Here is a 24,479-nt window from a genome sequence, read left to right on the forward strand (position 1 = left end):
TTGTTGTTTGGCGGGCCCGGGCTGGATTTGAACCTGCCACCTTAGGTGTATGTGGCTGGCGCCCCAGCTGCTTAAGCCACAGGTGCCAAGCCAAATGTACATATTCTTATGAGTTAGATCACCTCTAAGATCCAAAGGATCTTCCACATTCTTGTGTCTGTCTACTAGAAGGAATTTAATCATTTAACAATTATATTTCCTTTATTAAATTTGGCAAAAGGGAAAAGATAGTTTCCCTTGGTTTTAGAAAAGAGTTAGGCCTAAGTTTGAAATAGAGAAAATAAATATAGTGATAACATTAAAAAGGAATACACTCAAGCCTTCTATTAATAGCCTTATCCTCTGGCTTTATTAAAACCATTTACATTTCACCTAACTTTTCATGGAAACATATGCTTCAGAGAGGGAAAGAAACATTTTCAAATAGAAAATTCCACGTATGTAGGTAATTGCTAAATATAATGACATGATTTTTACCGAGAAAGAAATTTTTCATAATCAAAAGTTCACATTTCTTTCTTCCTCTTCCCCCAAACCAAATTTCCTTATGAATCTAAAATTTTCAAAATGGCCCAAACTGCATTCAATATTAAAGGAGAAGCAGCAACATATTCAGAGCCACAAAATTCCTGATAATGTGATTAAATTACATTTATGGAGGGAGAATTGGTTCAAGTAATCTGAAGGGTTGAAGTGAAAATTATCTAAAATGAAAGTAGCAATCAAAAAGTACTCCCACAGATCTTGGTCTGATAGAGAGCATGAAAGAACAGAGGGTGCGTTAGTGCATTTTTGATGTATGAAATATTAGCCTTGGGTAATAAAAGAGACCTGTTTTTGCTAAAACAAACTGATAAAGTAAGTGAAACACCCTTTCTTCCAGGTACATAAAAATCAAACAGTGATAGGAAAAGGGGTATCTGAATTTTCTTCCCTTATTATATCCTACTGAATGCAGATTTTAAATACAGGGCTCAAGTTGATTAATACTCGCGGAAGTAGGCATATTTTTCTAATCTAAATGGGATATCCAATTAACGTTATAAAGCAAGCATTGCAGAACTGATTTATAAACTAATTAGGTGAACTATAGAATGCAAAGAAGCAGAAAATAACAAGATCCATAGATACAGCTCCCACTTTATAACACACTGGGCATTAGTGTAGGCTAGCAAACAGTGCAGAAAATTTAAGATTTATGAGATAAAATGTTTAAAACGTGAGTAAGGATTTCTAAGCCCTAAGTGAAAGTTCAACAAGTTATCAGAATTTCGCTGGCAGGTGAGCTTTGTTCTCATTTATAAGCAGACTTCAAATGACTTAGCACGTAATGACCAAGATCTAGTACCTTCACATCCTCTCTCGATCTGTCCATTGCAGAAAAGAGCATCTGAGATGAGGTCCGGAAGCCGTCCATTTAAATCAACGGATGCCAGGCAGCCTTGGAAACCTTCCTTCGCGTGAACGAGTTTTGGCAAGGATTTGTACGTTTCCTTAGCCACTCCTCCAATGTACAAGTCACCTGTAGGAAGTTCAGAGTCTCTGTCACAAAAGGAACCCATCATTGACTTCAACACACAGTTGGATAGAGAAAAAAATCATGAGGTTTACTTTTCATTAAATAATAAATAAGTAAATCCATAACTAGCTATCTTCCTAAAAGGGGAAAACAATAGAAGGATTTGAATTATATGTGAGCACTACAGGAAATTTCTAGAAGCTATTTTTATAGAGAACTAAGGGAATCTGAGACGGTTTGGCCAAGTGGAAAGAACACGGGCCGTGGAGATGCACACCCCTGAGCTACCATCCAGGCTGGCTACTTACCCACTCTTCGGTTCTGAACATTTCTTTCCCTAGTTTCTCTAAGTATTAATATTCTCATTTCTCAATAGGAACATTAAAACCCATCCAATACAATTGCTATGAGGATTAAATGAGATGCACTATAGGAAACACTTATCAGAGTGAAATATGTAGTGGAAATCAACAGGCATTCATATTCAACTTCTTCCTAGATAACTCCGGGTTTTCAGTAACCAGTTCCCTGAGTTCTCTCCAGTGTCTAAAGTCACCTTTTGTGCCACTCTTGAGTCCATGATCCCTGTTTGCATCTGCCTTCACTAATTCACTCCCATAATAGTCTGTAAATAACTTAATATTACATCCTTCTTCAGTTTTTTCCCCTTTGTTAAAATTACACCTTACATTGCTTTCAATTTTTATGCAGCTCTGGGGTGGCTAATTTATTTTTGCAACTTTATTGCGAGTTCTAATGGAACGCGTTTCTCCACTTTGTCATCTTCAGGTCTCTATAATTAGGATTCACCGACTTTATGGGCCACAGCTTCACAAAAGAGATTACAATCCATGCTTGATTCTGTCTTTTCCTATTGAAGACAACTCACTGTACCTGGATGGCATTCAGTAAGTACAGTAAATTGACTCTACTAAACAATGCCGAACATGAGGAGGATGATCTCAAAATTCTGTAATACAATGTTCCTGTCTACCGATTCTGGTGACATATTCTTTTTTAGCTACTTCTCCAACATTTCATTGTCATTTGAAGTCTCTTCAAAAGAAATATTTGATGTTAAGCACTTCTATCCAACTACTATAAAAGTCAGTCAGCATGTTTTTCCCAGGGAATAACAAAACCCCTGTATTAATAATGTTCTCCTGGGCCCCTCGTGTCATCTTCATGAAACTTGGTAGCAAGGAGAACCAATGCATGTACTATCTGTTGAGCCATAAACTGCAGAGCCCTTGATTTCTGACCCAGAGATCTTGTGTCTTCTGCAGGCATCCATGAAAAAGTAATAGGTTAACTATCAGCTGACGTGCAGGGTAAAATCAAACCACATACCTGACACTTTTGAATTGCAATGATGACTAAACTAAAACAGAGAGACCATGTGACTTGTTCAACGTCATCTAGCTTTAAAAACTGAAACCTTAGGACCCTTGACCTACTGACTAAAGCTCGAATACCACTGATCCTTTATAATTTGTACTGAAAGTACTAAATGTGTTTGCTTCCCCTACCTCTTAAATAAAATAAAACATAGTCATTGGTGAATGCCAAATAGAGGGCATACATTTCTAATTTATGGGCTGAGCCCTGGTGGGTGTTAAAACCTCAGGTAGATTTATAGAAGTAATGCAGATCTGTGTGTTTCCTTGGGAGAACCCAGAGGCACCAAGACAATCCTAGAGCATAATAAATGGTTGCATGGTAGATTTAGGCCTTCTCAGAGCTTAGACAGGCTCATAGAACTCTTCACACCCCACTATGCTATAGGAATAATAGAGCAATTTCCAGAGTGGCACAGAAACAGCAGAAAATCACACATTCAAGAATGAAGATGTTGGGTAGCAATACAGTGGGCACCTGAATAGTGACTGTAAAATATTTAAAAACAGATTCCATGCTACGTTCCTCTAACTCCCCAACAATCTGGTACCATAGAACTATCCACACCCAATAATAACCTCAGAAAAGAAGAATGAGAATGTATTTTCATTAACTCAAAGAATCAAAGTCCAAAATAAAAGCTAAGGTATAGAAAAATAAAAACAAAAAAGATACCTTTCTTGTATATTGGTGAGTGTGGGCTGAGAGTTATACTTTTACATGTCAAATAAAATGCAAAGCAAGGAAATGCTCCTTTCATGTATTTGTTGAACTAAATTTGTTAGAAAATTTCAGTTCTCCTCCAAGCCTAATGAATGCAGTATTAGAGAACACTGGGGCATTGAATGAAGAATTCTTGACACTACTTTAGGCCTTTCAGATGTGGAACTTAGTACTGAAACTTACATATGACATGCTATCTATTTAACAATCAATCTTCCTCTGTCTGATTTTAACCTCTTGCAGGAGAAAGACTATGTTTTAATTTGTTTTAGATTATCTCATAGTGCCTAAAACGGCTCTAAGTGCAATGGGCCCTCAATAAACATTGTCAGCCACCTGATGGACTGAGGTCATAGTAGAAAAGAATCAAGAAAAAAAGAATGGTAAGACAACCCATGGGGGGAGAGCTAATTCTCAAACGTGCTTACTTCCTCTCCCCACTTCCTACCACAATTCCTATGTTTTCCCATTAGCAAACTTACTTGCCTGCCAACATTTTAGAACTTATTGAAGAGAAGTAGTAATCACCCCTCTGTGTTACTAAACAGCAGAAAGTATCAATTGAAGCAGCACAGGATATAAGTTTCAAGGATATCTAAGTAGGTGAGTTTGGCTTTATTAAGAAGGGGGCTTCTTCCGACTTTCATTACTGAAGCTGCATTCACAGAACCACTTAGCGCTGCTTTTATAAACTCTTCATACAGCAGAGAGTGGTCTCAAGTCCCTCGGTGGGCTTCCACGAGAACAAACAAAGGAAGCCCTTAAGTGGTCAAAGCCCTGTGTACCATTACCATTTCGTGAAAGATATAGCTTCCGTTTTTTCATCCCTTGAGTGATGGAAAGAAAACGACCTGTTAGCACTAATGGGTCCTTGTAGGGAACATCTGCATGGGAAGGAGGAGACACTTATTGTTGGCCCTATGTACGAACAAGAGCCAGGAAGGATATCTGGTAGGAGTCAAGTGTCCCACAGACTTGAATGTGAATGTGGTCAAGTTACCCTTTTTTCAAGCCAAATGGCTGGTTTTTATTCATACGCTTTAAGTGGGTCACATATGTAACTGAATGGCAATGTTGGAGTTGGGGAATTTTCAGCAAAAGATGCAGAGAACAGGTATAAAGTCAAATAACATCAAATATTTGGGAGATGAGCTTCTTATCTGCAGCGCTAAGTATCTATCCACACTATGCTCCTCCCAAGAGTGCTGTCTGCACAGGATCTGAAGTGACATCACCAGTACCCATTTCCTGGTAGTTGGGCAGAGATGTCCAAGAAATAATGCACGGCTGTTTTAGTTGTATCTGAACACAAACTCTGGCTCTGCTACTTACTGGTTGTCTCAGTAGAGAAAAGTTAAATTACATAACTTCTTTAAGAGTCAGATTCTTCCTCTGTGAAATGGGGTGAACAATACCTACCAGATGAGGATTGTAAAGAATGTACATAAAATATTTATAAAGCATTTACTCAGCACATGACTGAAAACAGTGACCGTGTGGGCACGTCTGGTAGTGTGCCCCATTCTGTGTTGACTGCGCTGAGAAATACACAAAGAACGAGAAGTAGAGTCTGTCCCCTGCTTCTAGTACAATTGTAGTGGCAAGATGTCAAAATTACAAGTCATTCATGACATTTATTTTATTTGATTTAATTTACAGTCACATGTGCTTGAAGTGTGTCATACCATACGCAGCTCAAGGGGCTCCACTGGCTCAGTTTGAAACCTAACAACATTAAATCTGGTAACAGATGAGAAAGTTGCTTCATAATTATCTTCTAATTTGATATGATACAAACAGATCAAGAAACAAACAAAAAAAATTCTGTGAAGCCCAAGGGCCACATTGTCAGGTTTGGGATAAATTAGCCTAGAAAATCAGAGACATGTAAAGTTTCTGGTGGACTTTTACTGTAAAATAAGCATTATGGGAGACTTGTGACTAAAAGAAAATACAGAAGACATTAATTTATAAAGACATAAATATAGGTGCCAGACATGGAAAATGGCGCCGATATACCATGGAGACAAAATGAATATGGCATTCAAGCAAGAGAATAAAAGGCCAGATTGAATAAAAAAAAGACAATGAGGAGTCCATGGATAGAAACCAGGCAGGCTGGGACACTAGGGAGTTGGAAGCAGTAATAATTTGAAGGAGAAGTGAAATTCCATTTAACATTAAATGTGTGGAATTTGAGTAGGAGTGTCCTATAGGAATCTGATGACATGAACCTGGAGCTGAGGGGACAGAGGTGGGGGTGGTTTGAGACATGGCTTGGGAGCTATCAACCAAAAGCAGATAAAGAAAGCAGTGGTGGAGGTTTTCTCTGTAAGGCAATTAGAGCGAAGGCTGCAAGCTCTGCCTTAACAGCAGCAGAAGGCAAGTGTCAAGGTATAATTTGTTCTTTGACTCAGCTTTCCTGTTTATTTGTACATACTTTTTTGTGCCACTTAAACATCTCACTTTCATTTTAATTAACAAAGCATACATAAAAAGGACAATGGTTTTGTAGACTTGGCTAGCTAAAAACTCTAGGGAATCTTAGGGAGGCTCCAGCAAACTCCCATAAGTGGCACTTGGAGGAAAAAAAAGTGGAAATCATTAAATTGTGAACCTCTTTTCTGATAATTACCTTTCCTTGTTCTTTGAGTGTGTATGTCCCCACTTGTTTATAAATTCTTTGAAGAAATGACCATAAGCACTTTTCTAGCATTGTTTCACTTAGCAGGCACTCAATAATTATTTGTTAGCTCACTGAGTGAATGGCTGAATTAGTAGCACATTCAGTAAATAATTACTTGAACAGTAAGAACACAGTGAAGGTTTTATGCACAAGGCACTCATATTTGTTTCTGGTTCTTTGTACATGCAATGTAAGAACGGAAGTTAATTGTAAGGAATTGTTAATTGTGAAGTTAATTGTTAATTGTGAGGTCCCTTTCCTTAAGCATACAGATGAAGCCATCAGCTCATTCATAGATTTCGGGGCAACGGAAATCTTTTTTTTTTTTTTTTCCATTCTGGTTGAGTAATTTGATAAGGTAATTCATGGTCAGTTTTAACTGATATATTTTGGATTCATTTGTAGGAGGAGTGGAGAGATGAGGCGTACAGTTTTGGGTATCAATGTGTGATATCAAGAACTCAGGTACTAGTTTCCTTCTGTACTTAAAGTAAGTGGTAAAATCTTTGTAAAAAATCAAACTGGAGCCTCTTCTGGCTTTCAGTTTCACTGTGTCTCTTTGCGTTCTGATGTACGAATATGACTGATGGCTGCAGCCTCCACTTCACACCAGGGCTGTTGCACACAACTCGCTCTGCAGAGTCACACATTCGGTTACTATCACAAAAAGAGGCACAGGTTTACTTACTGCTACGGCTACAGAACACAGACACACTCACTGCGTGGACCCCTGATGCTGTTCCCTAGTGAGTGTGTTAATCTTCCTCTGCAATTCTTTCTGGTGTACACACGTTTCTCTCCACACAGCTTTTGGGCCACTACCGAAGGACCCCTAGGCTCGCAAGCCTTCTGGTTTCAAGCTCCTATTTTTTGGCTCGTGCCAGCCACAGGTGTTCCTGATCCTATAGCAGCCTCCCTCATCCAACCGTTGTGTTAGCTAATGGTCCTTGAATTTGACAAAAATCACCAAGAGCACTGAATTTGAATGTAGAGTCCAGTCTGAGGGAGAGAGGGCCTCCTTTCTGCTTTGATTCTTTGGTAATCAGCGTCTGGCAATGCCAAAGTCAAAAATAAAAAAGACAACTCTCACTTTGATAATAACAACTGACCTAAGTGTAGTATCCTAAAGTTGATCAAGCAGTAGCACAGGTACTGCTGTACTTGGTTCTTGACCGGTGAGCAGCAGAAGGAGTAAAGGTCATCAAGGGGATGCCTTGACAGATGAAGAAACTATGGTTCAGCGACACTGCTATAAAGTGGCCGGGTCTGATTGCAAGCCCAGATCTTCTAAACTGTCATTATTTTCTCTCAATCCACACTGTACACTCTCTGTGGCAAGTGGCCAATACCATCACTAAAAAGTACAGGAAAATTTGGAAAGTCACAAGATGAGAAAAGTAATAGTAATAAGTATTAACAGGAATCTAAACAACCTAACAGATTCCTGGGATGGTAAGAGACTCATCTGCATGCTACTGAGAAATTTCCTGAAGACAAAGCCGATCTGCTTCCATCATCAGACATACTAGGTATTGAAATTCTTAAGATTCCAAACTTTGATTTTTAGATATGAGTGACTTTTCAATTACTTCCTAGAAAGACCTAAATCAGACACCTGCATGCCCCATGGACCGACCTGACACCACCTAACAGCTGTGTGAGACAGGAGGGGCTGGGGGATCCAAAAAGCTGTGAATTCAGACCTGTGTTTTTCTATAGTCGGCCTTTGAGCATTAATATCACCATTCTACGGACAGAATACAGAGTGCTTTCAACAATCCAGAATTTTGTCCCAAGCTGAAAAGTTGAAATAAAATTGTACAAAAGAGGAGGATTTTTTTTTTTTTAAGTATGATTCTAAAACTTGCAACGTGAGGACGGATCCGGTTTGTGGATTTGGCCAGTCGTCTGGGAGGAAAACCTGACGGGCATCTAAATGGAACATAATAAAGTGAAATTGCCAGGGGGTGTGCGTGGTGATCCATCTTCTTCTAAAGCCACTCTATGCCAGTGACACTGTGGCAGACGGGGTGCGAGTTCAGGCATATCAACTCATGCCAAGATAACTTCATCTCATGGCTCTGAATGTGTGAATTTACCTTTAGGTAAAAACCGGGCAGAAATATTTTCAAGTTTTTCCTTTTGTCTCCATCCAAGTGACAGCTGCTTTAAATACATCCTTTACAGCAGACAATTCTGTCACGATTCCGTGTTTCCTTTTCCACTCACTGTAATATTTGGGATTGCACAGGGATGGCAGAGGTTCTCACCTGTATTGTTACTCCTTATACATGGATCTCACCTTCCTTTGAAAGGGGCTTTGACAGCTCATTCCACCTGCTCTTCCGAACAACTTTTCACAATAGTCAGGCAGGTTATTATTATCCCTGCCTAAAGGGTGAGCAAACCACCCCTCTGAAAAGGAAAGTTACCTGCCCAAGGTAATAGGCAACTAATGTAAGAGAAATAGCATTGGCACAGAAACCTTCTGCTTCCAGGCAACCTCTTTTCCCATATTCTCTAATATTTATACTAAACACCTTCTCAATGATACACATAGCATAGAGAGAGGAGTTTAGAAACGACTGTCTGGAAATGAACGGAGATTATAGGTAGGGAACCAGTAACGTGACCAGTGCACAGCTATTATTTTTCCTGAAATTTTGCATTGTTCTATATACTAAATTGGCTTTATATCTTTCTCCAAGTAAATTTTCTTATTTCAAAACAAATGAATATTTATTTGGGGTCAAGAGGAACCAATGGTATACAGGCTAAGTATACAAGAACAAGTCTTCCCTGGAATCATGGATTGTTTAATGCAGGTTGGAAAGTGGCACCTGTTGTCAGCTTAGATATAAACAGGACAAGAGAGACTGTGGCCACCAGTGGTTTTCTGGGTAGCCTGGAAGAACAAAGTGGTATAAAGCACACACCAAAAAACACTACAGACATTGTCAAAGAGCTTCTTAGATATCATGAACTTCATAAATATATATCAAGGACATACAGTGATTACAATTGTTGGCTGTAGTGTTGGAGGAGGACTTCAAGGGACCAAAGAGATAGAACAAATATACAAGTTCTATGCAAGGCGTGGGGTGGGAAGAGCAGGTGGCAAGTGGCGGGAGAAATACTCAGTTACTTTGCAATTACCAGAGGCAAGATTTCAATGTTCTACAGCGCAGGAATGAAGTGGAAGTTTGAATGACTTAAGCTTTATATGGAATAAAGAATGTTTTATTTTATTATGTGACATTTCCCTCCAAGATTAAAGTGTTAACTTTCACTCTAAATCAGTGGTTCTCAACCTGTGGGTCATGACCCCTTTGGAGGGAGTTTGTAACAATGAAAATACATCCTGCATATCAGATACTTACACTGTGATTCATAACAGTACTAAAATTACAGTTATGAAGTAGCAACGAAAATAATTTTCTGGTTGGGGGTCACCACAACATGAGGAACTGTATTAAAGCGTCATGGCATTGGGAAGGTTGAGAACCACTGCTCTAGATCTTTAGAAGGAATTCCTTCAGGTATGCTGGCAAATACAGAGAGTAGTATTTAAATACTGCTGCAGACATGGGTTGAAAGTAATTTCTACTACTTGGTACTATGTGAGAAGAAACAACCCACTTAACTTGTCTGAGCCCCCATTTTCCCATCTGTAAAATAGGGTCACTAATAAACAACTCAGGTATCTAATTGTTGTCACAGTTAAGAGACCATATGTATGAAACAGAATATCATAATTGAAGTTCTGACTGCAGTTCCAAAACAATAAATATCAGATAAGTGAATATAAGGCGGGTATCCAGATGCAAAATTTAAGAAGAAAAAGATAAAATGTGTAGGAGACCAGATGATTCAAGGGAAGGAGACGAGAGAATTAAGCTCTGAACATTCTGTAAGAATCACCTGTGATATAACATCTCAATAACACCTCGGTGATAAGGGCATGGGGAAGGGATTCACGCTCCTACTAAGGAGAGCACGAGAGTATGAGCATCAGTGCCTGGCAGTCTCCACACCTGTGGGGCAAACAGCCAAGGGCTCATGTCTATAAATAGCTGCAGGAGAGGTTAGTTCGAGTTCATTTTTTCATGGACTTGCTCACTCTAACGCTTCTGCTCCTCCTGCTCAGAGGGCCCCTGCCCGGCATCCTCCTACAAAGACTGCTAAGATTCACTCTCTTACTAAGACTGTTTCACTCCCTTGAAGACTGTGTCTCTCTCTCTCTCTCCTGCTAAGACGAATAGTCCTCCAGCACCTAAGGGGAGTTGATCCTGAGTAAGGTAGCACAGTGGTTCGCATCCAGACAGTTAGATAGGCCAGGGCCGGAGACCTGGCCAGTCCCGGGCCCCCACAAAAATAGTTGTTCTAAGTCCTTTGAGCCTCTTAGCTATATCAAAGACATAATAATCATAATAAAAGGGGTCATAAATTAAAAAGAAAGATATCTGAGAATTTCATTTGAAGTAGCTTTTACTGTGCAGTGAGTTTTTGTTAATAGATTCTATCTCCAGACCTAGTGAGAAACTCTCAGAGGTCTCTGGGAGGACTTTCTTTGTGTTCCTTGTAGTTGGGCTGGTACTGGGAACTCTTTCAACAGCTAGAGCCAGCCGGATAGAAATGACAGCACTGGAATGGCTGCACTTCGTGGGATAAGAGGTCCAACAAAGCATAGAAATTTCTTATGGGCAGTGGCGGGCCCCAAGTGCACGATAGCAAGGCGGCAGGGTGGCCTGGGAACAGAATGACCCAGTGGTAAGAATCTGGGTGGAAGGAACAGAAGGCACCTCCACTCCACCAGAGGTGAGGCTTGAAGGGGTGGCAGAGAAGCCGTAGATAAACCCAGGAAAGCGACACGAGAGGAGGAGTGAGGGTGAGGGATCTGCAGTCCCGGAGTCCCAACGTCAGCTTGTCAGCACGCTGTGAGAAGGCGACCGTAGGAAGAGGCAGAAGCTGAACTGGCTACTTCTCCCGCTGCCAGCGACTGGCTAACGCAGGCTGTAGCCTCAGTTTTGAATTCTGATTAATAGCTTATGTACATAGTCCATTGTTAAGTTTTTGGATTAAGATTATATAATGCAAAATGATTATAGAATTGTCTTAAGAATGAACTCAGCCATTTCTTCTAACATCATACAAACAATACATCTTAAAGTGATAGCTTATGGTAAAAAAAAAAGTATTGTAGCTCAATTATATTAAGACTTACTGAATGTCATACTTTCACATGTACGTCCTTAACACCACGGCGATCATGCAGGTGCTCAGTAAACGGTAGCGATGATAATAACGATGAAGATAATTTATTATGCATCTGCATGAAGAGCAGAGACAGATCCAAGCCAAGATGCTGCTGAAGATGCTGAGCTCCACACACCACCCTTCTGTTGTGTAGGACTCAAGCTTACGTCCCAGCACAAGTGCAAATAATTATGCCACAGACCATCAAGTTTCTCAAAAACACATGGGGCCCTGCATGCTAAATTTAGAAATGCCAAAGGTCTGTTGTGTCATAGAAATAGTACATTAGTACAGGACTTTGTTGGAAGTCTTTTTATAGTCCCAGAACTCCCAGGGGAGACCAGCGGTGAGAGATGTAAGGGGTGTGTGGGTGGCGAGTGGGGACTGAGGGTGGGACAGGGAGGAGGGAACCTCCTACAGACAGGCTAGGGATGATAATAACTACCAATGCTAAGAAACCTAAGAATGCAGATGGACTGTCCTGTGCCAGGGTAGTGCTGCAATTTGGTTGCCGACATCTGTCATAGCCAGGTGAGCCTTAGAAGCCTCCCGCCCTGTTGCACACTCTGGAGCATCAAAGAATATACTGGCTGACCTTGTGTAGCACTGTGAGAATTAAATGAGAACCCATGTGTAAAACAGGGAGGCCCGAGAGCCACGAAAACCCTGCAGATTTAAATTCGGCTTGGTGAGTGAGAGGTTGCCAACCTGCTTTTCCGGATGGTGAACACAGGGAGTGTTTGACCAAGAAGCTCGAACATGACGAAGATCACTCAGCACCACTCCTGGCCTTCTCTGAAGAGGAACCAGCACTGGAGGCTCATCAGGTCTTGAGAGCACTCACCTGGCCCTTAAGAACTCAGCTCGGAGCACCTGCAGCTACTTTCTTCTCTGTAGCATGAATATCACCACCTTTAAGAGTTCAAGTCATCTAATCACCATCCCACTGAGATACGGCAAACTGCCACATTGTCTGAAAGGCTTTTGGGCACTGGATTCAGCTTTGCAGCAGCCCACACCTTGCTGATGCTCATTAAAAGCCTGAGGAGAGCTGTTTCTCCCTGTGCACAACCTCCTCGCAGCTGTTCCAAGCAAGGAAGCCAAGGCCTGTGGCTGTCAGAGGTCAGCTAGTGCTCGGGCAGAAGCATGGGGCCTTCAGAGCTGCCCGCAGTGTCCCACTGGCTACTTGTCTCCACCTGGGCCTGTCACTATCATACCAATCGTCTCCCAGTGTGGACACAGACTGCTCTTCCATGTGGTGCTGCAGGTTGTCACCAGCAGTTAAGCAAGGCTGTTATGAGCAATCAAACTTGTGTTTCCTGGCCTATTGTAGGGAGTGTTGAACTGGGAATTAGAAGACTTGAACTGGAACACTATCTGCATGGCTGTGCACGTCAACCTCTCCTGAGCACATTTCTCTCATGGGTAAGAGAAATTGGTCAGATCAGCTAATCTCCAAGAGCACCTCTAGTTCTACCTCCCGACGATCCTAATGGTGGAAAGAAAAATTTCATCTAATAGAGTTGAGGGGGCTGAAAAAGTTGAACATACAAAATCCATGCCTAATTTAGGGGAGATTCCAAGATAAGTATAAGGGGGAAAAAAAGGCTGTCAGCAGGAGATAAAGGATTTAAACTCTCCTGTAGCCTGTGAGCTGGTCTAGGGGTCACAGAGAAGCTAAGGAAAGAACTTCCGAATGAGGGTTAGACAGCAAAGCCCAGATAACCGTTCATGGGAAGGGAATGATGCCTTAATGCAGAGTGAAAGTGAGATTTAAAACAAACTGACAAAGGCTTTAAAGAGAACAAATTGAGACTGATTTCTCCAAAGCCTGTTTATCTTGGAGAAAGCTCAAAATAAACAGTGGTTTCATGTCTCTAATTGTCTTTCAAGTACCTGTAATCCTCATGTGAGAAAAGAAGTTAAAACGAAAAAGAAAAGTCAAGTCTTAACTTTCACACGCACGGAGCCACTTTGTCTCACTCTGTGCTGTGGCAACTGCCTCTCAATGGCCCCTTTCCCTGGAGCCTCAGCCCGTCTATTACATGAAAGTCAAAGGAGTAATTCTAAAGGGCGCAACAAACTCCACTCTTCCATCTAAAACCCTTCAATTTTCCTTCTCCACCTTCTGGCATGACACTCGGGACCCTGCAGAAGGAGAAAATCACCCTGCTCCTCTCTGAAAGTTTCTAGACAGCCTTCCAGCTCACAGCTTCCGTCTCGTCTCTGTCCAATTCACATTTCTTGCCCTGAAAGTCCACCTCTGTGTTCACTGCTAGGTGGCCAAGCAGACGTGAACCTGACCGGCCACATTCGGGCAAAAGCCCAGGAAGTTATGTTCTTAGATGAGATGATGACAAGTCCACTCCCTGTACTAAGCCCCGTCTTGTGGAGAATCGGAAAGGAGACAAAGAGGAGGGTACACAGAAGTGGAAACACACGGGAACAAAAGCGACAGGCAGAAGCCACAAGGCAGAAGCTTTGGAGAAGCCGGGAAGCAGGAAGAAGTTATCCCGTAGTGTCAGCATGCAAAGCAGAGAGGGCTGTCAGGCAGAGAAGGGTGGGGCAATGGATTAAGGAGCAGGGAACATGTGGAATCCAGGGGTACCTGCCGACCCTAAGAAGGTCCGGCATGACTGTCAGGACAAAGTTCTTATCCTTTGTGGCTTCACTGTCAGCAGCTAAAAGGGTTTCTTGTCTTTCTTACTTGCTAATGGATGCCTAAAATAGTCTACAAACTGAAGCGATGTGAGTGCATCTCTTTCCCTTATAAACTTAAAAAAATCTAATCAACATGGCCTAACCAGTGGACAACAGGACTTTCCCTCCATGTTCTAAGGCTATGCTCGAAGTTGTACTCTTCCTTGAATGTTTTCTGCTGAACAAATTATGTAGGCCAGACAAATGGGCTACCAGATGTCACAGGGCTAAAGACACAGGCTTGTGCATGTCTAAACAGGACTAAGACTTGAAGAGAATCTGGTTCACTGAATTACTACAGTAAAGATCTGTCAAGGAGCCACAGGAAAGGGAGAAAGTGGAGGGATACACGTTAGACAGAGGATCAGAGAGGTTATGTAGCTCAGTGACAGAGACTGGTCTGAGATCAGGGAAAAAGTAACAGGAGTACTATTGATTTTAAAATATTTGCTTAGAGATTGAATATGCTTGAAAGGAAAGACCTAGTTAAGGTGTTGTAGGGGACATTTTAGTAACTTGGTAGCAAGATAAACAAAGCAGGTTGTTGCCTTCTGGGTGAGATTTAAGAAACAATCTGAGGAAGGTTAAGAAGGAGATAGATGTGGCTGGTGATTGTGGTCAGAGGAGAAAGGACAAGATTTGAAGCCAATACCAGAGCTCAAAACCCTTCAAGGCAAGAAATTTGGGGTCGAAGGGACAGAATGGAGGAGAAAGAAAGGACAAAATTCTGCCTGCTTTGACCTAGATGTGGTCCATAAATAAATTACCATACTGACTTTTTAATAGTTTTGTTAAGTGGCCACCTTAGGGCACTCTGTCCTATGAGCCCAGGAATCTTAATGGTTCCCCCTATCAAGCAAATTATTTACCCTCAATTTCCTGAAGGATAAATTTAGGTGATGCCTTAAGGAAGGGTACTCATGAAAGATAGGGGCCCACTGCTATCACGCCTCCTATCTTTGTTCTTGAACTAGATTAATGAATGAGCAAGTATGACCTCAATTCGAATCCCTGGGTAACTGCAAGGATTAAATACAAAAACCTCATTTAAATCTATTTAGCATTTAGTAGAGAGCCAATAAATATTAATTCCCTTCCAAATATACATACACACTAACATACAAATTTGCCACATTTGCCAGGAACAAAAGAAGGAACACAAGGAGGAATTACACCAACCCTTTACCTCTCTAAAGGGGGCAGAAGTTTCAAAACGAATATAGAACTGTGTCTGCTAAAATTATTCCAGAGAGCAATTTATGATGCTCCTCTCGTGGCCTGTCACTGCTTGTACATAACAGCCAGAGGGAATAAAACAAAACCAGCTGGGAAATAAAGATGAAAGCAAAACTGTACCAGCAGGGAGAGACACACAACCCCCTGAGAATCCAGGCCATGTCAGCAAAGATAATTTGCACAAGGTCACCTGCTTGGAATTCATTTTCCCAGAGAGATCATTAGACTCCTGTCCATTGCAGTCTTTCTCTATTGGAGTCAAAGAGGGGAATGAAATACATGGTCCCCAGTTTCCAGGGTTCTACACTCGTGTTCTATTTATGTAATAAAACAGAGCCACACACAAAAGCAGGCATTACCATGAAGGCTAACAGTGGAATTTTAAATGTCTGACAACAAAGAAATTTCGCTTCCCCTTGCAAATGGAGCAGGTTGAGATTTCCCCACGCCCGAGTCCAATACAGCAAGTTACGTGGCCTCATGCTGCCCTCTAGTGTCGTTTTAAAGTAACGTCAGAAAGAAAAAAGGTTCTAAAATAAAAGAAAAACTAGTTTTATACAAAAATTAAAGAGGGAGTTAAATTTGGCCCTGACATGGATCTTGTATTATTTCAGGCCTCTGTAACACATGGCATCCAGATCAGTGAATGCTCTTTAAAAATACAGACACTTGATCTCTGCACATCCCTGCCCAGTGATTACTGCTTCGAGTGGTCCAAGGTGGGGTCCAGGAACATGCATTTCACCAACATGCCACATGGTTCTGACAGTTAAGCTGGTGACGTCACTTTGAGAAGAACCAAATATGGTCACAGGGATTATGAACAGGGCGTAGATTAAATCTGATAATTTTCCTTTAATTCTTCAAGGGTTTACTTCATTGACAAAAACAGGTCAATTGTAATTTATCCCACAGGGACAGCAGCTCAACCTAGCATGTGACTAGCATGTAAAGGAAACACTGTGGTTCAAGTCCGAGTGAGGAGTTTCCGTAGTTCTGCTGTGTAGATAAGCCCCGCCCCCAAATTCCAGCCGGCATCTAGGTGGAAAGGAAATGAATGCCTAGTTGTTCTCACTCTTCCTTCAGACATCCCTTAAACATACACCCTCCAAAGTCTCCCTGGTGCTCTCCCAGAGTTTCATAGCATCCTGTGCTCCTCTGTCCTGTATATGCTCCCCCAATGCCAGCGTTTTCTTTGAGACAGAAGGCTTTTCATAACAGGAACCCTGCCATCCTCCTCTTCCCAGAGTCAGTGCTCGGTCAGCACACAACTATCATCTGGTCAGTGGCTATAGCTACCCAAATGAGAGTGCTGCCCTGTACCATAGGAGAGGCCAGGCCCCGGAGCATGTGCTCTTCCCAAGATCCCCACATGACAACTGGCCTCAGGGGGCTGTTGTTGCTACTGGATCACACACCCCATTTGTAGGCCTTGGCCTAATTTTAGGAACATGCTCTCACTTTTTAGCATGGTTTGATAAGTCAGTGAACATTTGGAAACTTCTCAAAATTATTACATTCAATTTAAATTGTGGTTGATTTTTTAAAAGTCACATAAATATACCCAGAGTTCAATACCCTATGTCATCATATTATATAATATGCTATTTTCAATTCATAGTCTTAGTAGGTTTGGGGTTTTGGCAGGGAAGAGGGGTATGGGCAAAGCCTGTCTTACATTCAATGTTTTAATATAAACCAGGTCTAGGACCTCCTCAGATGTCTAAGAACCCTCATCTGAAAGAATCCTAGACCTCAATCTCCTATTACCCTCACTTCTAACTTTTAATGAACATTAAGCAAATACTTTCCTCTCAGGAGCTACTGCCCTGGGTATCCAGAGACGCAGTATACTGCCTGGCACAGCTTCTCCGGGCCTTCCTGGTGAAGGGCTGTGCATGCCACAGACCCCAACTCATTGCAAACAGCCTCTTTTCTGGCCATTTTTGTCTCCAGCCTACAATCCATGGTTTCTGGGGAAGCTCACGTACGCTTACTGAGGTAACAACTCCATGAACAGGGCGCTATTCTGCTTTAGCTTTCCTGGCTTGGCCAACACACTGAACTTTACAATCTCTCGCTTTCCCTTGACAATCACCCTCTGAGTCTGCGGTGCAAGAACAGGGGCGCCCACAAAATAGAGACCAGAGAGCACTCCACGCGCTTCAGTCAGAGAGAAGAAAGAGGTCTGTTAAAAGCACTTCCTTTGAATTTCATTTTATTTTCTGAGCTAAGCTATTAGATTTGAGGGCACAAATAAGATCTCTTTGAAGTTAACCAGAAGCCCACTGTGAAAGAAAGGAGGCGGCCATTATCACGCATTTTATGTGTTGGACAAATAGAGTCCCAGGATTGTACATATATTCTGTAATTACAGAAAATGAAACACTTTTATTTCTCCTCTCACCTTACTTAGAAATAGCATTTTTCTCCTGCAAGCATTCTGTTGAATTTTCTCCTTCCAGTTCCCTAACTCCCCAGTGTATTTACTTTTTCAATCAAAGGGAAAGATCCCATCAATAAAAGAAGCTGCTCTCTCCAAAGCAAAATTATGCCTGCAATGCATCTACAGGGCTTTGCAATGCGTCAAGATAGAGCAGAAGAGCCGATGCAGCGGGGGTTTACCTTTCTCTCTAGTAGTTGTTTTCTCTGGGTAAGTCATTCAAACTTCAGATTTCCTACACTGAGAATGACACAGTAATAGTACCTTCTTCAATGCCTGTTGCCGTGTTAAATGAGATGGGATATGTGGACACATTCTTAGTGAATCACAAAAGCCCATTCAACAGAAACTTGTTATTTCCCCTATTATGGACTTGTTTTCTTAGCATACTGTCTGGTGCATGCAAGAAATCAAGCATCAATAAGGATGGGAAGCATTTCTAAAGACTTTCTTAGCAGCTGGTGAAGGAAGCATTTTCATAGCTGGGTGTGTGTTGGGGAGGTGGGATGAGGGTAGAATTCACTGTTGGAGACAGAAGCCAGGCTCAGAGCCCTGCTGGTCAGAGGTCTGTACGGATCTAGGAAACCTCACCAAAGAAAGAAAATTATAATAATATGCTCTAGGAGAATCTCCCGGTGTCTTGTTACCTTGACTCCAAGTTGATTGAAAACTGTTGGGACCAAAGAAATTTGCAAATACCTACTTTTACTTATAATATCAAGACTAATTATACATTTTTTTCTGACTCTTTAAATTTTAATCACACATGCTTTCTTAGGTGTTGCATTTTTTGAGCTGCTATTAAAAATACATAGGTTCCTACCACATTAAAGGGGGACTAGAAGCTTGTGTGTTGTATTATTAATTACATCTGAAAATCAAATTCCGGTCAGTCTTTGTGCAAAGTACAGACACACCCGTAGGCAGAGGATTTTCCAGGGCATGGCAGACCCTGCAGGGCGGGGCTGGCTCCTCCAAAAGTAGCTTGTACTTACTCTTGAGGTCTAGGTTCCTGGCTCCAGCAGTGATCTGCGTAGTGATCTTTGTGTCAATCTTTACAGTGTGGAGATTGCTGGTGTCCCTTGATATCATCACATTGTGCCACTGATTGTCATTGAGAGGTTTATTTGAGCTCCCTTTGATGAGGTTAGCACCATTTCCCAAATCAAACACGTAGTGTAAGTACCTGGGAGAAGAATGAAAGACGGGAAAGCTCCATCACTGCAGAAATTGTTGAGGAAGTCAAAGCAGATGTTACAAATGGTGATTTTATTTCCCCCGTCAGGAAGTTCTATACTGACTAGAAGTCATCCGAGTGAGTGACGCAGAGCTCAGCTAATAAGACGGTAAGAAACACTCTACCTATAGGAAACGGCGAATGTAATTTTAAAAATCACAATGAAAATTGCTCTTTATGACTTTGGAAGGCAATGTCTTTCCATATGCTTTTTCTATTTCCACCATTCCTTCCATCCTTGCTATCCAGGCTGAGATGGTTATTCTTCACATGCTTCCTGCACCTTCCCACTTAAAACTCTGTATAGAGATGTATATTCATCCTTCAAGACTGCGCTCAAAAATCCACTCTCCACCCTACAGGTTAATCTAATTTCCTTAAAGACTCTCCTGAGCCTTGGCAGATGATCATTTCAGAAAACCTCTCATAGGGCTTTTCTGTATATTCGTGTGCACCTGTAACCCTCAGGGTTCTATGTGGGCATGGCCCAGAGTCCCTGGAAATCTGAGATATGCACAGGGGCACCAAGGGACAGACATGCAGAGCAGTGCCTGGCACCTTATCTGGCCCTTTGTCAACACACAATAGTATCTGCTGATAAATGCTCAAATCAATTAAAATGTGTCAAATTTTCCTCATAGTTTCAAGGAAATTTCATGTAAATATTTCTTTCTAAATTCTTCAAGGAAATCTAACACAAAATTGAGCTTTAGTTAAATGGTGTTTTGGGAAATTTTAAGTTAATACGAGGACTTGAATTAGCTATTTAATTTAGCACAGACTACCCTCCTACAAACTCCTAGAAATTCTTCTGTGGAATTTCATAGTCATGAAATGCACATTTTAAAGGGCAAGATTCAAGAAAAGCCTCCTATAAATTAGAACTCAATGTTATTTGTATCTCTTATATAGAAATGTTGGTACAAAAGACGATATTAAATCCATATTAGCTTAAGATACCCAAGAATTGATTTAAACAAATCAATCCCCACCATCTTCCAAGCCAATACAGTGTGTTCATTTTATATGTTTAGAAATTGAGCTCCATTTTCCCAAAGTTTTATTTATCTGTCATTGAACTGACATATACTCACCCTTTAACTAATTCAACCACAATGAAATCATTCCCATCTCCACTGTTATACAGAATTAGTCCATCTAGGGATGTTGTCTTGAACTGAAAAAAGAGATGCATAGAAGTGTAGGCTTGCAGTGTAGCTAAGGCAACATAGCTCGATTTGGTCTTGAAGGTGACAGGGTCTGCTATGATGTTCCTGAAGCCAAATCTGGCATTGAGCTCACAGTAATCTATGTCGCCATTTTTACACAGGTCAATATATGCCATTCCGTTAAATGTCAGGCTCTGCAGGTGTCCAATGAAGTTGGAGGGGACAGAAGAAAGATACCGCCGTTCTGTGATGATGCCAGTCTCTATGTTATGGAACTCCAGCCTCGTGTGGTCACCCGCCATTTGACCTAAAAGAGAAGAGAATGTATTGTCATTTCCTATACCTTTAAGGCACGTCGACGTTCGACTTTCACAGCAACCTTTCATTTTAAAACGCACAAAGTTAAATATCTTCCTGAGACATGGTTGTGCACAGTAAGAACATCTAGGGAATGTTCAAGGGTAAAATATGGCTGGTTCATAAAATAAAACATCTGTATGTCAGGTTTTAATCCTTGTCCAAATTTTAGTCTGAACAAAAATCATACTCATTAACAAAAAGTTACAGCATTTTTTTAATAAAATAAAAAATAAAGGAAGGAGGGAGATTGGGAATGAAGTGAAGAGAAGGTAAACTAGGGAGGAACAGAGGGAGAGATGGATGGATGGATGGTTGGGGCAATGAGTGCTCTAAAGCACAGAGCAAAGAAATGCCTCCCAGCTTCATGGTCAGCGAACGTTTTATGTACATATATAAATGTTCTTCTAGGAAAAAACATTGTGACTGTCTATTTCCCTGTATCCCATAGAAACAGAGGAGTGTTGCAGCGCTTCCCCATTCTACCAATAATGAACCGTGAAAATGAGTTTGAAGTTAAATTTGCTACATGATGTCTGTATTCTTTGTTCACACTAGTCTCCCAACCATGTTGGAAATTCTCTTGATCTCTAGAACTATGCCATTTCTCCCCTCCATGCTTTGGATAACTAAATGGAGTACAATACACTAATTGAAGGCATGCCCAATTTTGATAATACCAGTAAAATTAGCCCACATTACCACAAGGCACAATCGTTTTTTAAATGTCCTCCAGGAAAGCTTACTGCAGATTTATTTAGCAACTGACTATCCATCTCCACCCTCATTCCTTTCCATCCCACCATACTTCTCTGTCATCCTCATCATAAGCCAACCTAGCCCCATCTTTACATCCAGAATGAGAATGGCACCTGCTTGCAAGGTTGAGAGTAAAACAAATGAAGATGTGAACTTGTTTTCTAAATGGTAACACACAACATTAATATAAGGCACTCTCATCAGTGCCAGACGTTTACCTCTAGCATTTTGCTCTTGCCTAATTAAACTGTCATTCACTTTCTTCTGCAACTCCAAGCCATCATTTACATTGCAGTCAAGTTTTGCCAGGTGCTACCTTCCCTGTCCAATTTGCCATACTGGAGAAATCACCAAGTTTACCCTCTCCCATCATCCATAATCTCCATGAAAATATTAATTAGAGCTAATCTCAACATCAACCCCTGAGAAAATGCACTAACCCTTCTTCCCAGATGCAATAAAGATAGAGCACCCACCTACATGGGTCCCCTCAACCAGCATGAGGAATTTCTATTTCTTTAGTTATGATAGTAAATTATTAGATAGTTTAAGAAAATGCCTGTAAGTAAAAATTTAGAAGTTATGCTTTTTGATGTGTAAGAAAAACTGTTAGTATACTTAGTTAATTGAATTTGATGATTATCAACTTATTGGTGTACAAAACTCTCCCTTGAGCTGTATTGTACATAATTTTCAAATACTCTTTACTAGACTGTGATCCTGCTAACAGCACCAGGGGCATCTCGGCATGTTCTCTTTTTAGCCCTTGGTTTGTTCTGATGCCCTCTCTGAAAACTTCTTTCAACAACAACAAAAAAATCACTGTAAGCAACTGGCCCTTTCTCCTCTCCCTCCATCCCTCCAGGATGCTTCCTTATTATCCATTCATTGCTGAAATATTCTTGATATTATGTCCTTAGCAATTCTGGCTTCTCATTTGACTTCATTTCCCTCTCCTTCTTCAGTTATTCTTATCCAATGACCTCAACTACTCTGCAGGAACCCCCCTCTTTGGTAGCAGATAAAATTAACCCTTAATAGTCTCCAAATAGAAAGCTCAGGGATACCAGCAACATTGAATTAACAAGTTATATATAATAAAGACTATGAAAAAGTTAAAAATCACTTCAGCTTTGATATTCCCTAGTGTTGATTTTTATCTTTTCTGCTGTATTAAAATAAGAGTCTTAACTGGTTGAACCCATTTCTCTTACAGGCTCTATTGATGAACCAATGAATTGTAAACTAGGAATCAGGAATCAAGTATTTCTTTTTTTTTTTTTCTTTGAGACAGAGCCTCAAGCTATCCCCCTGGGTAGAGTGCCATGGCTTCACTGCTCACAGCAACCTCCAACTCCTGGGCTTAAGCGAGTCTCCTGCCTCCACCTCCCAAGTAGCTGGAACCACAGGCGCCCGCCACAATGCCCGGCTATTTTTTGGTAGCAGCCATTATTGTTGTTTGGTGGGCCCAGGCTGGATTCGAACCCTCCACCTTAGGTGTATGTGGCTGGCGCCTTAGCTGTTTGAGCCACAGGCACCGAGCCAAATCAAGTATTTCTAATACTTGAAATTAAATATTGCCCTATATTGTCAGGTTCTTGGCAGCTAAGAAAGACCACTTTGTTTAGCAGGACTAAGATGTTCAGTGATGAAAATAATACTTGGTATCTTTTTTTTCTTTCTCCAAGGAATAGAGTATGTATTCAGAACATAATTAACAAAAAGGTAGTAAAATAGTGTCAAAGCAATTGCAGCCCAGTTACAAGGAAGAACATTATGATCTATTTAAGAGTATACTCTTTTCTTTTTTTAAAAAAAAAAATTTGCTCTTTTGTGCATTTTATTGTGAAGATAACTGTTTTTTTATTTCTTTTTTATCTTTTTACTTTATTAAATCATAACTGTGCACATTAATGCATTTATGGGGCACAATGTGCTGATTCCATATACAAGGTGAAATGCTAACCTAATGTACATAATGCAATGGTACATTTCTAAACTATTAAGAATAGAGTATAAATGTCTTTTTATTTTTTTTTCTGTAGAGACAGAGTCTCACTTTGTTTCCCTCGGTACACTGCTATGGCGTCACACAGCTCACAGCAACCTCCACCTCCTGGGCTAAAGCGATTCTCTTGCCTCAGCCTCCTGACTAGCTGGGACTACAGGTGCCTGACACAACGCCCGGCTATTTTTTGGTTGCAGTTCAGCTGGGGTGGGGCTAGAACCCGCCACCCTAGGTATATGGGGCTGGAGCCCGACTCACTGAGCCACAGGCACCGCCTAAGTCTAAATGTCTTACCACAACAAATAAGTAAGTGAGGAGATGGTTATGTTGATCAGTTAGATGTAAGCATTCCACAGTGTATTCTTTCTTAAATAGGTATACACAAATCACCCCAACGGTAATGGCAGATACACTTGCTTGGAGGGGTGAATTAGCACCTAACAGCCAATATCCCACAGACTAAGAAAACAAACTGACGTCTGCTTTTTATAAAATTATTTTCCCTTGTAATTTACTCCAGTGTGTAATTTTTATTAGTAGGTAGCACTTCTACTATTCTGTTTACATATGTTGATTCAGTAAGAAAAAATAAAAGAAAAAAACATTAAGGTTCCAATCATTTTTAAATGCACTGTTATTTAGAGAGATTTAGTGGAAAGGAAAAGTTGGAATTAGCAAAATGCCTCCGATCGAGGTATCTGGGGTATAGCAGACTGACAATAGTCTCCAACAAAAAACCACCAGAGCATATTTCTGAGATGGTGCCTTGGTGCAGAAATCTCAATATCTAAGGCAAATATTTTTAATAAAATAGACCCCAAGATTACCTATTTAGGTTCAGGTTATATTTCTGATGTGGAACAGAATAACCCCAAGCCTGCACCCCTTGTTAACTCACTTAAAGTAACTGAGTGTGTGGCAGATGCTTCAGGTGCTACGTAGATAATGAGATCATATCTACAGGAAAAGACCTGACAGCCTATTCATA

At 40.9% G+C, this 24,479-nt stretch overlaps 1 protein-coding gene across 4 annotated transcripts in view; it reads right to left on the minus strand.

Annotated features, from left to right (window-relative positions):
- The window catches only part of NRXN1 (neurexin 1), a 690,023-nt gene that overhangs the window by 549,740 nt on the left and 115,804 nt on the right, over window positions 1-24,479 (minus strand). For all 4 annotated transcript variants that reach the window (XM_023512121.1, XM_023512126.1, XM_023512122.1 and 1 more), the window contains 3 exons: window positions 20,293-20,674; window positions 18,957-19,147; window positions 1,349-1,522 (listed from right to left, as the gene is read on the minus strand). In XM_023512121.1, coding sequence (XP_023367889.1) covers window positions 1,349-1,522; window positions 18,957-19,147; window positions 20,293-20,674 — 747 coding nt within the window. The remainder of the gene's footprint in view (window positions 1-1,348; window positions 1,523-18,956; window positions 19,148-20,292; window positions 20,675-24,479) is intronic.

Source organism: Otolemur garnettii, unplaced genomic scaffold, assembly GCF_000181295.1.
Source record: "Otolemur garnettii isolate 467f Iridium unplaced genomic scaffold, OtoGar3 scaffold00024, whole genome shotgun sequence".
Lineage (NCBI taxonomy): Eukaryota > Metazoa > Chordata > Mammalia > Primates > Galagidae > Otolemur > Otolemur garnettii.